This window comes from Trachinotus anak, unplaced genomic scaffold (genome assembly GCF_046630095.1).
Source record: "Trachinotus anak isolate AG129_WGS33_773 ecotype Australia unplaced genomic scaffold, CSIRO_AGI_Tana_v1 ptg000004l, whole genome shotgun sequence".
Lineage (NCBI taxonomy): Eukaryota > Metazoa > Chordata > Actinopteri > Carangiformes > Carangidae > Trachinotus > Trachinotus anak.
The window spans coordinates 22120869-22136062 of NW_027273855.1; the positions used below are offsets into that span (position 1 = coordinate 22120869).

Here is a 15194-nt window from a genome sequence, read left to right on the forward strand (position 1 = left end):
GCCATTAATGGACCGGCAGATGGACAACATCTGGGTTTCACTTCTCCTTTTAGAGAGGGGGGAAAAAAAGCATGCAAAACAATAACTTCTGTGTGTCCTTTGTTCAGAGCTGAACGAACACTGTGTATTCATGTTTGGTGCTTTTTGCATGGATCTAGGTGACTTGAACTCCTCTTCAACTTTCCCCAACTTGTTGTGTGCGCACCGTGAGGTTGGTGCTGTGACACAGAACCGGTTTGTGATGTTGCTGCCTGACGATGACCAGCGGCGGTTCACGAACCTTCACCGACCTTTTCATTCCCCCCTTCTACATCTCTCCTCCTGTCTACTAAACCGTGAACAGCCTCCGCTCTTCCCTTCATTATAATAACCCCCTGCAGGCAACCTCAGCGCCCCTTAGAATAAAGCGGCGCTGTGATTGGACCAGACGCCCCCACGCCTTACTCCACATCCAGCGATTTATCTGACGTCACGACGCTTCCCACGTCCTCTCACCAGCTTGTGACGCATTCCGGCTCTTCCTCCTTGGGCGTCTTCCTCCCCTGGGCTGTTCCGGATGAGACGCCTCCCTCCCTCCGCCCCTCTGATCCTCTTATCGGCGAGTAAGCGGCCAAGATGGATGTTGCAAACCAGGTAAGGCTTTTGGGAGGGGGAAAAACATCTATTTCATCATAGTTTCGTCTGGTAGCTGATGTTTGTTTATTTTTCTCTTTTTCCTTGGTGGTGCGCCTGAATATTAAAAAAAAAAAAAAAAAAAAAAATGTCACAAACCGCCGACCTTTAGGTTTTACAGCTGCGTTTTCCGCGGGTCGGAATAGTAATTTAGCTTTTATGTGAAAGGATGCATTTGCGTGAAGGCACGGCGGAGCTGGATCCTTCTCCAGTGTGGATGCTGCAGTCGCTCTGATGGAGCTGACAGTCCCCAAAAAAATGTGTAGGATGTCCAGAGCCTGCTGCAGCAGTGACATTTAGCAAAGGAAGGAGAGGATGTAGCCTGTCATCTCCAGAGATTCAGCTCATTGATTCGGATTGCTCGGGTCTCAATTAGCCCGCTGTTGCTGAGATAACAAACGGGAATCTGATTCATTTCCAAGGCCCTCGGTGTTTTCGGGCAGCCGCAGTAGGCCCGACTCTGGGACGGTCTCCTGCATCTCTGTGGCCACTACACAGCTCGTCCCTGAGAGCTGTGAGGCTTCTTACAAAGCCAACAGGGTTTTCCTGAGAAATATCGGGCTGCCAGGCTCCGACCACGATTATTTCTTTCAGTCAGCTCATGCGTCATCTTTTTAATATGGATGTTTGGCTTCCAATGGCGCCAGGGTGAAAGCATCCCCATCACTGCTGCTTGCTCCTGTGCGGCCATTTATTGATGCACACAGGGACACACCGCCTTCTTTGCGGTGTCGCATTCACCTGCGCACAAATGCATCCACCTTTCCCCTGACAGGCTGGACGGGGTTTCTCCCAGCGGGACAAAAAAAAAAAAAAAAAGGCTGCTGTGAAGTGTGCAGCAAGTGAGCAGAGGAACCAGTCAGTTAATCAGCTTTGTCTAATTGTAATGCTGGCAGGATCTCCCTCTCTCTCCCTCCCTCTCTCTCTCTATCTCTCTCTCTCTCACACACACACACACACACACAAATATCACAGCATTTGAAGTCAATATCAAAATGAATATACTGTAGTTTGCAGGTCACAAAGGTACCAGCTGTGACAGTTGAGTCACTTCATTCACAGGCAGATATTTGCTAAATAAACACCTGCAGGCAGCAGCAGTAGGCCCGGCCTGTGAGGCTGAGGTAATTAGGTTTATGTTTTTTAATCAGCATCATCATCATATCATCATCATGCCTGCGCTGGTGTACCGAGACTTCACACAGTGAGAGACATGAAAATGATAATGTTAAAAACTCCAGAGCTGATTTGTGATTTTTTTTGTGTGTGTTTTGACAGTTGGTGGCCCAAGGGCAGTTCACGGTAGTCAAACAACCTTTGGGATTTATAAAAGTTCTACAGTGGGTAAGTGGTCTTTTTTTTTTTTTTTTTTTTTACATATTTATCAGTGACTGCAAGAAATAGCAATAATGCATTACATTTTCTATGTTAATATAAGGATATATTAAGGATAAAGTGCTTGGAACTAGTATTGTTTGCTTGAAATAATAATGCCATGTCTCTTACTGACAGATTTGTGACCTTCTGTCACACAGAGGTCATAAAGCTGCGTGGAGCTTAATAATAGATGTGACTGTACACTCTCAGAAAAAAAGCCTCACAGCTGAAGCCTCCCTCAGCACTTTTTCCATGTGTCTTTATTTAGTTTTTCTCCTGAACATGAACTCCTGCTCAGGTCTAATTATTACTCTCCTACCCGTGTATTCAAATAATGACTGAGGTTAACACTGAGCAGGCTCTTGTATCCTGATGGTGGTGATGATGACGCTGCCCCAGCAGGCCTGAGCAGGAGACACCAGCAGGATGTATTACGTCACTGTTGTAGTAACACAGTGTCAGTCCACCGAGGAATATAATGACAATTTGTTGAACGTTTCTCAGAGGACATGACCTCTGCATACCAGAGCAGTTTATTACAGTGTTTTGATGTGCGCAGTCTCCTCCACCAGATGATGGAGCCAGCAATCTATTCACCTCATCAGTTTATCTGGGAAGAGAGCAGCATGAATAAATTCACTGAGTTATTTAATTTAGCTCAAGGATTGTGAATCTTCTGCATTTTAAGGAGAAAGATTTTTTTTGCTTTTGTTTGTTTGTGTTTGGGGGAGGGGCATCATTAAATAGTGCCTATTAGGACATTATATCCTGTCTATCATCAGATGGGACACAGCGACAGAGATTTTCACAAATTCCTCCACTTCCATTTTGGGTAGAAACAATTAGTGGATTAATCAATTAGCAACTGCAGCAACTATTTCACGAATAAATGTCGTTTTTCAAGCCGAAATGCCAAACGTTCTCAGCTCCACCTTCTCAGTCGTGAAGAGTTACTGCTTTTCTTTGTTGTATTCAATCATGAACTTCTTCGTATCTTTGGGTTTTGGTCTGTTGGCTGGACAAAGCAACCAACATGATGTCACCATCTTGGGGTGTTTTCACTATTTCCTGTTGTTTTATGGACCAAACCAGTCGATCAAGCAAATGATCAGCAGATCGATCGGTGATGAGAATTGTCAGTTGTTAGTTTCAGCCTCTTTTCCATTCATGTAGATCTATCCCAGAGCATTTAGAGGTTTTCAGAAGATTGCATATTGAGGATGGTCACACATATCCATATTTTATGTTGTCATCCACACTGTTTGTCCTCCATCAGCAGCAGCAGCATGCTCAGGCTGCAGGGTTAACAGCAGTGCTTCTTTATTGCAGTTTTTTTTTTCTCTACAGCTAGGGCACCACAGTGGTGGGAATAGTAGTACTAATTACCCCTACAGACCCTGCAGCAAAGTGAAAGCCTCTCAGATGTGTGGAGTCAAGTGTCCTCTCTTTAGTTTTTCCTGTTATGTTATGATAAAGCCTTGATGTGATGTAATGAACTCATTCTGGCTTTGCTTCTGGTTTGTGTTTCTGGTTAAAGCAGCCAGTTACTATTACCAACATAGTGAGTGAAATGATTTGGTCAAAAAACAAAACAAAACAAAAAAAAATCTGTGATTATTTTGTTAATTGATTTATCATTTTAGTCATTTTTCAAGCAGAAATGACAACAAATGTCTCTTTCTGGCATCTGAAATGTGATATATGACAGTAAACTCAATATGTGTAGGTTTGGCCAGATGTTCAAACAAAACAAGCTTCCTGAGGAGGTCACCTTGGGCTGTGGAGAAACATGACAGTAACAATTAGTCATGAAAATAATAAACAGATTGATCGATAATCAAATACTCATTAGTTAAAGAGCTATATTTTCCTGATAACTGATAATTGAATATATGCATACACTTATACATTTTGGGAGGTTAGATGAGAAGGAAATTGAGAAGGGGGGGGGGGGTCCTCTCTTGTGCACAGATCCCATAATTCTTAGCTACACCCCTGCTCCTCAGCCTGAGAACATAACACAGCCCAGATGAAAACGTGCGTGCCAAAGCAGCCCCGCTCTGTAACGGGTTCTGCAGATATGCCAGAGAACAGTCAGCGGCATGAGTGTACTGCATGACTCTGTAGTCCTTCCCTGGAGCTGTGTGAGTGTGCCAGCACCTCATCACTGCCTCCCTGGGTCACAGCAAGCCAACCACCAATCAGCAGCCCCGCTCAGGAAGCCAGGGCCCATGAATCATCCGTCAGAGGGCCTGCGTGCCTCAGCGTCAGACTAGAGGAGGAGCCGCTGGAGCCGCTGCTCTTTCTGGATTAATATGGGCATGCACCACCAGCAACACAGTGTTTTTAGGAGGGGAGAGAGGAGCCACCCCTCAAAAGTATTTTTACAGTTTCTGAAGCAGGATTCAGTGGAAACAGGCAGCAGTGAAAGTGAAATGCCTCCATGTAATAGAATAAAACCGTTTCTTTTTCCTTTTCTTTTTGGTAGCCTGCTTTTTGCTGTTATGTTTTATATGAAATACAAAGCAGCAATCTGTCAGCAGTGAGAGATGAGAGTGTATGGAAACTGATCGGATCACTTCAGACCAGTCATGTATGTGGGCTGAAGGTGTGAGAGCTTGTGATTTGTTTTCTACACCAGAGCAGGGAAATCAAACCAGTCTGTGAAAGCTTCTGTTCACAAGTTTTCACAAAATGTGTGAGATTTAAATAGCGTCCAATGTACGAGTGAATCGCCCCCTCCCCACCTCACCTCACCGCACCCCACCCCACCCTCTCTCGCTCTCTGTCTCTGGGGAGTAGTGCTGACAAAGCCTAGATTTGATGGATGTTGGAAGACATTGAGTTCCCAAATGCAGCTGATGTAGAGCTCGACCACAGAGTCCTGCCTCCGCTGCTACAGGATGGCACCGCTATGTTGAATTTCATCGGCATTAAAATTTCACTCTCTGACTCACACCCGGCAAGAATAAAACGTCTGTTTGTGGGAACACGAAGTAAGAGCCTTATTCACTTTGGTGCAGTCCCTAATGTGTAATAAAGGCTGTTGATTTTGTTGTAGCTCAGGAGGCTTTTGCTGTACAGACACTCTCTGTGGTTATTACTCCAGGGCCTCCTGTGAAGGCTTACACAGCTTGTGTTTATTTTTGCACTGTTGTGCTTTTGGCTATATCCTGGCATGTAATTTTATGTAATGCTACACAGTACAGTACAGCCACTGCAGATATGAGACATACAGCAATCCAGCATCCATTCTCTATTATGTTCATTTTCATTTTTATTTTTATTCTGATACGAATGCGTTTCAAAGCTTTAGCTATATAGGAACAAGCACATTTGAAGGTATCGTCACAGGATACTGACTAGAAGTAGGTAATTTATTTCAGTCTTAAATATATCAATCAATATCATCATGTGATATTAGGTTATTGCAGATATCTATGTTGGTTGACAACTAACAATGAATTACAGCACAGAAATACGTAAGATAATTTAGAAACAGTGTTGCCATTACATAGTTCGTGCACAGGAGAGCGCTGACAAGTTTATTTTTCAAGTGTAAAATGTTACGCTCAGTTTGTATCTTGGTCCTAATTTAAAAAGAAAAAAAGTTTAACAAAAATGTAAAATATAAAAATGTGCATGTGTTTATCTATATTTCATTTTTTGATTTTTGTAATTCTGAAATATCAATATCCATATCATCAGTTTTCATGGAGAGAGACAGAGAATGAAGGACAGACGCTGTGAGAAAGGCAGTAGCAGACAGATTGTTTGTGTCTGAGTGTGTAGGATTGTGTATCTTCTCAGCACAGAAGAGCTGACAACCATCCAGCATACCAGGAGGGGTAGAAACCAGCCTCTGCCTCCTCACTGTGTGATGCTGCCAGCAGTGTTACCATGGCACCTACCACTCAGTGTGCCATCATTTCTTTTCTCAGCCTGGCTGTGCCTCTCTTCCTCCTCCGTCACCCCTCCTTCCACTCATCTGTCACCGTAAAAGTGCAGCTCTTAATTGCACTATGGTGCCTTCTTTTTCTGTTTCCCTCCTACTGGTTTTCAGCCATGCCAGTGCTCTGGCTCTGGGGTAAGGCAGTGTTGGTGAGTCCACCACTGAAATATCTCAAGCACTGTGAGAGGAATTGCACAAAATGATGTACAAGTCATTCATGATTCTTAGACAATGAAGCTGGGGATAATTCATGTTGATCGTCTTAATTTTCCTGAGGCAGACATTTGTGGTTTGGAGTGAAATGTCTGAAAAACTGCTGGATGGCTGTGAAATGTGCCCCCTCAGAAAGAGCTGTAATAATGCGATCCCCTGTGCTTTGTGTTTACTGGCAAACGTTAGCATGCTAACACAAATAGTAAAAAGGAAAGTGCTGAAATTATTCCTCCTGAGCCACAGCCGCCCAAATACACTGAGATGGTGAACATGCATCCATGCTGACGTTAGCTTGTAGCTCATGTCTCGCTGCACACTCCTTTTACTTCACTCTGACACGAACATGACAGCGCACAAGGTGATTCCTACCTTGTTTCAATACATTTTACATCAGGGCCTGTATTTCATGTTGTAACGGGGTAATAAGGTTCTAGAAAGCTAGAGGTAAAATTATGCAAGAAAAATACGCACATTTAACTACATGTAAATGAGCTGCTCCCTAAATTAATTCTTCCTGTCACATCAGCGTGATTCAAATCACTTTAGGATGAGTCACATGAAGCAGCGGTGTGGCCTCGAAGAGATCATTTCTTTCTCGATAGAGTGAGGTTTCTTTTTCTTCAAAATGTCTCTGAAAAATAAGAAGAAGAAGGAGAAGAAGAAGACAGGGAAGCCAAACATAATGTTGGCGATCTCCATATTGATCCATCTCATGAAATCTGAACTGCACACCGTCTCAGAGGGATAGTGAAAGAATGATGTGGACACTGGGAGCTATAAACTGCCTCATTAATAAAAACAGGCAGCTATAATAAACAGAATGAGGTTGGTGACTGTTTTAGGATAAAATATATTATAAGCATTGTGTGTGAAGGATTGTGCCGACGCTGCAGGTGTGGCACGCTGCACATGCTGTAGTTATTGATCAGTTGTGCAGCTGCTGCAGCATTACACCCTGTTATTCTGCCTTTGGGATTAAAGGGAAAATGCTACACAAACCACAGCTCACATTTCTCTGTCTCATCTTTTGATCTTACAGATTTTATTTTTGATTTGTTATCTTGAGCTACATTCTTTCAAGGTTGACACGACAGAGTTGAGACTGTCTTGATCATTCATCAAGAACAATAAGTGAATAGGCACCAGAATCAGTGCCCAGTTCGAACTGACATTTCACGCTTCGCGCATGCAGCCATAAAAACACAATGAAGCGCAAATGTTCAAATTTTAGCTCCCCAGATGGGAAATGACTTGTTTTTTTTTTCCTTTTCTTCAAATTTGTAATGAGCTAATGCTGCCAATTTCATCACATCTACAGTCATTTGCATTGATGACTAAAACATGTTAATAACGACAGGGGGAGAAGATGTTCAAGGCGATGGGAGACACCCTTAAAGATAAAATACACCTGCAGGAAGAGAGGAGGATGAGTAGAAATGATCACAATGAGGCTCTCTTTAGGCGGCCACTGTGTGTAAATCCAACAAATGAGCCTCTGACTCACATTAGCTGCAAGATTACTGTAAATAGTTAAGTGTGTTGATGCCCGCAGCAGGTAGACTGTACTACAGGACTGGTGTTGAGAAGGAGGTGGCGTTCGTTCGTGCATGTGTGTGTACAAGCTCACGTGTGGGGGTGTGGCTGCGAGTGTGTGTGTGTGTGTGTGTGTGTTGTGACTGGCTGTACAATCGCTTGTAGTTGAGTATTTGGTGACAGATGGTGGAGCACCTCAGTCAGATTAATAGCTGGATTTTCCATCCAATCGGATCTGGCCTGCAGTGTGGGGAGGGTGTGGTAAAAATAGTCTGACATGTCTAATCTGCTGTGTGTGTGTGTCTGTGTGTGTGAGAGAGAGAGTGTTAGTTTATCTCCATGCATGTCTCTTTGTGTTGTTTACGTGACTACAGGCGGGAGCTGGGGAACACGACGGAGCTGTTTGTACCTGAAGTAACAGACGCTGAATGAATGCACAATCACTGTTGTACCACAAAATACAAAAAAATTAAAAATACTATTAAAAAATCTACAGAAAACCCACGTCAACTAAATGTAGTGGTAACCATGGCAACGGGTGCAGGCTTTGCCGTGTAACCTGGCGATAACGCTGCATCGATTTGCACTCTGTGTGCATTTTTCAGCAGCTCGCTGTGATTGGTGGAGACGTCAGACTGCTTGAGACACTGCAGGTGGTGAAAGCAGTGTCTGCAGCTTTCAGTGGGAGTGGAGCTGTCACCTGTTTTACAGTGAAGCTCTTTGTTTACACGGTTACATCATCTGAGCCAAACTGGAATATAGAGATTGTATGCGATCAGTCAGTCGTGGAAGAGATGTGAGACATGAAATAACGAATCACTCTGTGTGTGTTCTCTGTTTATCACAGTTTGTCTGACTGGTGCCTTCCTTCCTTCTCTCTCCTGCAGATCTTTGCAATCTTCGCCTTCTCGACATGTGGCAGTTACTCTGGCATGTTCAAGATGAGCGTGGAGTGTAAAAACCGGTCAGAGAGCGACCTGGGCATAGAAGTAGAATTTGAATATCCATTCAGGTATGTATCCTCTCTTCTCTGTCCAGTGTTGAAGAAATAAAGTGTAGACTGTTACACACTGCAAAATGCACATTCAGCACATGGCCCCTGTTTTTGTTATCATTGTTAATGCCACTTAGTATATTATAGCACAAGTAAGGTCAAATCCTGAAGAATAAAATTCATTCCATGATATCAGAACATATTGTTAGCACAAGAGTCATTCATACAGTGGCCTTTGCTATAAATTATATAGAAGTGTATATTAATTTAGCGCCTTCTATTAGAGAAAAACGTCAACATTTTTGGAAAACATGATTTTTCACTTTCTTACAGTGAGTTAAAATAGTAGATAGATACCACTCTTATATCTGGAAAAATAAATAAATATGCGGCATGAAAATAAATATGAAGACAGCTAGCTTAGCTTAACATAAAGACTGGAAACGTCAAAACTAGCTAGCCTGCCTCTGTTCAAAGCTAAAAAACTGAAAAATGAAAATAAAAAATGACCTACTCAAGTGTAAAAGTAATAAGTTGTAATATGGATTATTCAAACAAGACATAACATGTTCTTTGAAGAACTTTAGAGGTGCTGGTCGGTACATTTTCTTAAACTTTGACTGAGCCAGACTTGCTGTTTCCCCCTGTTTCCAGTCTTTATGCTATGCTATGCTAATCTCTCCTGGCTCTAGCTTCATATTTGACAGACAGACATGAGTGTGGTATCAAGCTTCTCATCTAAATCTTGCCAAGAAAACAAATAAGAGCATATCACACAATGTCACACTGTTCCTTTAATCATCAAATCTTTAATCATCTTTACACAAACACGCATCTAAAATAAATATTAGAGAAACCCCGTATTCACATATACAACTGTTCCTTTGTTTTTGCTCCTTTTGCACTTTCATCATTTAATTTCTGCCTCTGTCTCTCGCTGTTCTCAGGCTCCATCAGGTTTACTTTGATGCCCCCACCTGTAAGGGAGGGAACCCCGAGCGTCTGTTCCTGGTCGGAGACTACTCTTCCTCAGCTGAGTTCTTTGTCACCATCGGTGTCTTTTCCTTCCTCTACTCCATGGCAGCCCTCTCTGTATACTGTTTCATACTGGAGAAGTACCGTGAAAACAACAAAGGGGCCCAGATTGTGAGTTTGTTTACCCCTCACACCTTCTTGGCCTACAGGTCCTACAACTGGATTAGCAAATTAACATTCAGCAGCTGTTGGTAGTAAAAGTGATTTTCTTGTCTTGTCGATTCCCAGGACTTTGTTGTGACGGCGGTATTTGCCTTCATGTGGCTGGTGTCTTCATGTGCTTGGGCTAAAGGCCTGTCAGACGTGAAAACAAACACTGATCCAGAGAAGGTCATCACTCTTATCTCAGCCTGTGACGAACAAGAGAACCGCTGCCGCGAGGTCTACGACCCCAAGGTCTCCGGCCTCAACACCTCTGTGGTAGGTCCTAGATGCTTCATACTGAACTAAACTGTATTAGGTATTCATATGAGAGCAGTAACGTTAAACTGGTGGTAGAATAATCACTTATTGCTCTGCTTTCTGCTCCACAGGCTTTTGGTTTTATCAACGTGATCCTGTGGATAGGAAACCTGTGGTTCGTGTTCAAGGAGACCGGCTGGATGGCTGCCTTCGCTGGAACATACGCCCCATCGCAGGAAAAGCAGCCCGCCCCCGATTCCTTTGGCCAGGGAGGCTACGGTCAGCAGGACCCCTACGCCGGCTCCCAGGGAGGCTACCAGCCCGACTACGGCCAGCAGGGAGGCTACAATGAGGACGGAGGTTACAGCCAGGGCTATGAGCAGCAGCCCACTTCCTACTCTAATCAAATGTGAGCCTGTCCAGCCAAACCACAGCTGCAGGATGGTGAGTGCATGGACTTCACGGCACATTATTGAATGTCTTAGAGGCAGTGATCCAACAGTACAAATTAAGGCTGTGTAACTGCAGTGTTTATAACAGTATCTGCCGAATATCAGCTGAACTCTGATGTCACTATTTTGGTCCGCTAGTCTCTTGGGCACATGATCAGCAAGTATGAGTCAAGATATTACTGCTATGAAAATGACAAACAAACCTTTTCCTGAGCCGCTTTGCTTCCTTGAATGATATTCAAATATGGAGGTATTATAATGTCCTAACACTTCACTGCCCAAAACTTGAAGTCATCCTCTTCAGCGCTGGCTTATAGCTCAACAGAGCAAACACACTGACTGAACCTTCTTGTTGACAGTGTCAATACACAATTATTCCTACCATCTCATTTGTTAAAATAACAAATGAGAGCAGTGGAATAGCTGCAATGATTGTTTGTTTAGATAGTTTGGAGGCCATGAACAGATGCCTTCTTAATGTTCTTCCAGGAGATGGAGGGGAGGGAGTTTGCTAAATCAAGTGTGTATATTTAAAAGAATCGTTTTGATATGAGATTCCCTCTTTTGTTTCTATCCTTTGAAAAAAAATAGTCTAGGGAAACACACACAGGGATTTTTACAGCACAAACTCTAACAGGGAGACACTTAATTGATTTGTCTAACTGAGCCTCCTATTAGTGTCAGCTGACCTTAAAGCAGCTATAGTCAATATTTTGTAATAACATATCAAATGACCCGGTGAAAACAATCTGAAAGTGTGAAAGGGGCTCACAGTGATGAAACTTAAGACTATTATCATTTGAATGTCCTTTGCATTGTTTAGGTGCAAAGGACAAAGGTTCTTGCCCACAACTTTATTTTTTTTATTTCACACTCACCACTCTTCTAGTATTGTTTTCACCTGCAGCTCTTTGGTGAAAAAGCTCTGAAAACCCACTGTACACTGTCTCCTCAGCACCAATCAATCACAGTCGCAGACACAGGTAGCAACTTGCTGGTGATCATTTTGGAGGGGAATGTATTCAGCCACTAAAGAGCCAGTGGAGTCTGTAGAGACCAAAACAGAGCTAAGAGCTATATGCTTGTTTAGTTTGGAGGACTTGCTGACTTAGAAAGTGATGATATGTCAATGCTTTTTTCACAATTTGTTTTTACTGACCCCAAGTGGCCAAAAAAATCATTAGAGACATACAAGTATTCTTTTATACGGAACAAATAGATTGAAAAAATGTGAACCTATCCTTTAAAAACAACCCATATTTTCATTTTCCCGACAAGCACAGTGGTTGTTTATTGGCGCAACATGTCTTTATGCTGAGTTAGCAGTGGTGAAATAATCATCACGTTTAGGAAGCAGTTTATTCTACATTCCCCTGTTATAGTAACTCTTATCTGGTAAAGCTTTATTCACTTACCTGCAATAACAAACTGAATAACACTGCGTTAAAAAGCCTGACTGACTAAAATTGCGCTCTACAAAGATTTAGAAATGCCCAGCTAGAGCTTTTAGCATCGCTGGATAGGGTTCACTGGTTTCAGTCTCCCTGTACTGAATACCTACAATTTGGCTAAATCTCGTCTTATTTTGTGACTTAAATGTCAAGAAAACCTTTTTTCTCAATCAACTTCACTTCACTTTCTCTTCATGGATTTCTGTATTTGTGTTTTTCTCTCTGCTGTTCTCACTGGTTTGAAGTGGGAGGTGCTCAACAGGGAAAAGGTCTATTTCCATGCACCAATCAGATTTGAGCTTTTTAAATCAAAAAGTAATGACAGGTGTTTTGCTCATGTCGCCAGTCCTGTGACATTTTGAGTGTTTAAACATAACTAAGGGTTTTTTTCTGAACTTAAACTTTGATTGTTGCCTATTAAGTCATTCATATTTAATATTTTAGAGAAATACATAATATTTTAAATAACTTTTTCAGGGGCTTTAAATTTCAGTAGGTGTCCTTGCTCTTATAACTTTTACCACTTTGAACTTATTACACGTTATACATTAACACATTACATAACATATAAAAATGTAACACTGACATATATTACATATTTTACATTTAAATATATATAGTGTAATTTTCTGGTTACTTTTCTTTCACATTTGCTGAACATCATGATAGAGTAGGTGCCATCTGCAACTTCGAAAGTCAATTCAATGTCAGCTTTCGGTATCTCCTATTTATATAGTTTTGTTTCCATAATTAACATGTCATTGATGCGATTGTACATTTGCTGTTTGTTAAATTTTTTCCTCCCTTCTGTCTCTTGCTCCTCTACCTCTTTCCCTCTTCGCAGGTTGACCCCGTGATTTTGGAGTGTGGCTGACAACCACCACCTGCATTTCCACACTCCTCTGTTTGTCTGTTTGTGTATTTGTGAGTTGACAGGCGGAGGGAGGGAGTCATGGAGGGCAGAAACTGATGGGGCCTGGGGAGGGGAACACCGCTGGGGAGCAGGAGCTGGGGCGGGGGGGGGGAGAAAAAAAATGTGGGAAATGGGTCTTTGCTGTAACATGATGTTTATTCTCGTGATGTATTTAACTGTAGAAGACAACAGAGGATTGTCTGTTTGGTTATACGAGAAAAACTTGAATACAAATACCAAAACATTCGTTGACGAACATTTAAGAGAAATCTTGTAACGGAAAAGACTTACATTTATGAAGAAAAAAAAATTGTAGTAATATTTAACTTGGGAGAATGTATTTGTCTGTGCTGTGTAAATATCAACATGCTGATATATATGATTATATGTACACAGTTGAATAATTGTGCACTCCATATTAGTTGTTATACAACAAATGTTGAGCACAGAGTTATTCAATTGCATTTACTTTGGTTCTGTTTAGGAGCTCACATAGTTTAGCCTTTGTCCTCCAATTCCCTTAAATTATTCATGCCTCAACAATGGTTTTATGTTTTCATCTCAGAACCTGTGAACATCTTTTTTTTTTTAATTTTCCCATGTGATGGCAAGTGTTGAAGGGAAACGGAAGAGAATTAATTGATGTACAAAGTGAGCAGAGAAAGAGTAATATATAGTAGTAGTAGCTGTGAATATATGATAATAGAAGGTTATAAGTAGGTTGTCTCAACTTTATTCATGTTTTTATATATATTTTTCCATCAAATATCAAGGTCAAGAGAGGATGAACTCTTGTGATACACAGAACATTTTAAATCCTGACATACAAAAATCAAAAATAGCATATAGGGTTAAGAAAAGTAGTGAGCATGGTAGCATCTCATATTTGCTGTGCTCTATCGTGTGCTGTCAGTATGAATATTGTGAGTCGGGGCAGAGAACAACAGTTTTTAGCAGTGTGTGTTTGTTTATTTGTTCAGATTTATGTAATGGCATCCAACAGATTTTGTCAGTGAACTTCGTCCTGTTTTTGATCGCCTCTTAGTGTGGTCCAGAAAGTTGTAAGACAGAGTCATATAGTTTTTTAACTGGTGTTTCTATCACACTGTAATCAGCGACGTACATACTCACATTAACAAGACCCGTAGGTAAATGAGAATAAAGTATATCTACATTTTAAAAGACCTTGGTTATGCCATGGTAAACATATATTATGACAAGGCGGTCTGAACAGTATGTCTCCATGTATACTTCTCCTGCATCCTCAGTCCTTCTTTATCTCTTCTCTCTCTGAAAGCAAGCCAATTTACTGCATGCATTTTACATCGTATATCCTAAAGCATCCCTAAATGTATTTGAGAGGCTGAGGCTCGAAGCTGCAGGAAAGCATTAGACTAAACAGTAATGTTGTGGTATGTGTGATCCATCGTAGTAGATACTGCACAGCACATACCGCAGCTCTGCTATATTCCACTTAAAGCACAAAGTAAGTTGCTGCAATAATTACTTCTTTCCAGATATAAATACACCTGTCCTACTGCCAGTCCTGTTTGGATAAACAAGATCATGTTTGCCAAATGGTAAGAGATGTGTCTTGATTGGTAGTTTTGCTTCCACAGTCAGATCAATCAGAATGAGTTGTCGTCCATCTCCACTGTATCGATCCATTGCACAGCTTTGGTTCACTTGTTTTTTTTTTAAAAAAACAGGGGTTTTTGATTCAGGCAGTGTAGAAGCACCTGGCTTTCTCTCTTCCTCTAGTCCCCCCCACCTCTGTTTTTTTTCTCTCTCTCTCTATCTCCTCCTCTCTTTCATTGTAGCTCTTATAAATATGCTGAAATGAAATATACTCTGTTGTTAGTGGTGAATGATGTCTTGTGATACTCTCTACGCCTTTGGATAGTGCTGTGTTTATTGTGTATGATGTATACATATTAGTATTTATGATAATGATAAGTCAGCGAAAAAAAATATCCAAGACTCTCCAGAATTCTGCTGTATTCTTATTATATGGGATCCATGTGAAACAAAATGAAATAAACTTGAAATTATTCTGTTGAAGGTTAAAATGTGCACTTCTGTTCATAGGAGTTTATTATCTTTTTTTTATGTTAATGATCTGTTTCATTAATATGCTGTAACAAAATTATTAATATAATTATTAGTTTTAATTATTGTATAAAGTAAACATCACTTATTT

The 15194-nt window shown here is 41.4% G+C and overlaps 1 protein-coding gene across 1 annotated transcript; it reads left to right on the forward strand.

Moving 5' to 3' along the window:
- The first annotated feature begins 503 nt into the window (after positions 1-503).
- Positions 504-15055, forward strand: sypb (synaptophysin b). Its single transcript, XM_071477055.1, has 7 exons — positions 504-633; positions 1951-2016; positions 8635-8759; positions 9689-9887; positions 10005-10196; positions 10310-10622; positions 12926-15055. Exons 1-6 carry the CDS (start codon positions 616-618, stop codon positions 10589-10591), a joined length of 882 nt encoding a protein of 293 aa, XP_071333156.1. The 5' UTR covers positions 504-615; the 3' UTR covers positions 10592-10622; positions 12926-15055.
- Positions 15056-15194: the final 139 nt, after the last annotated feature.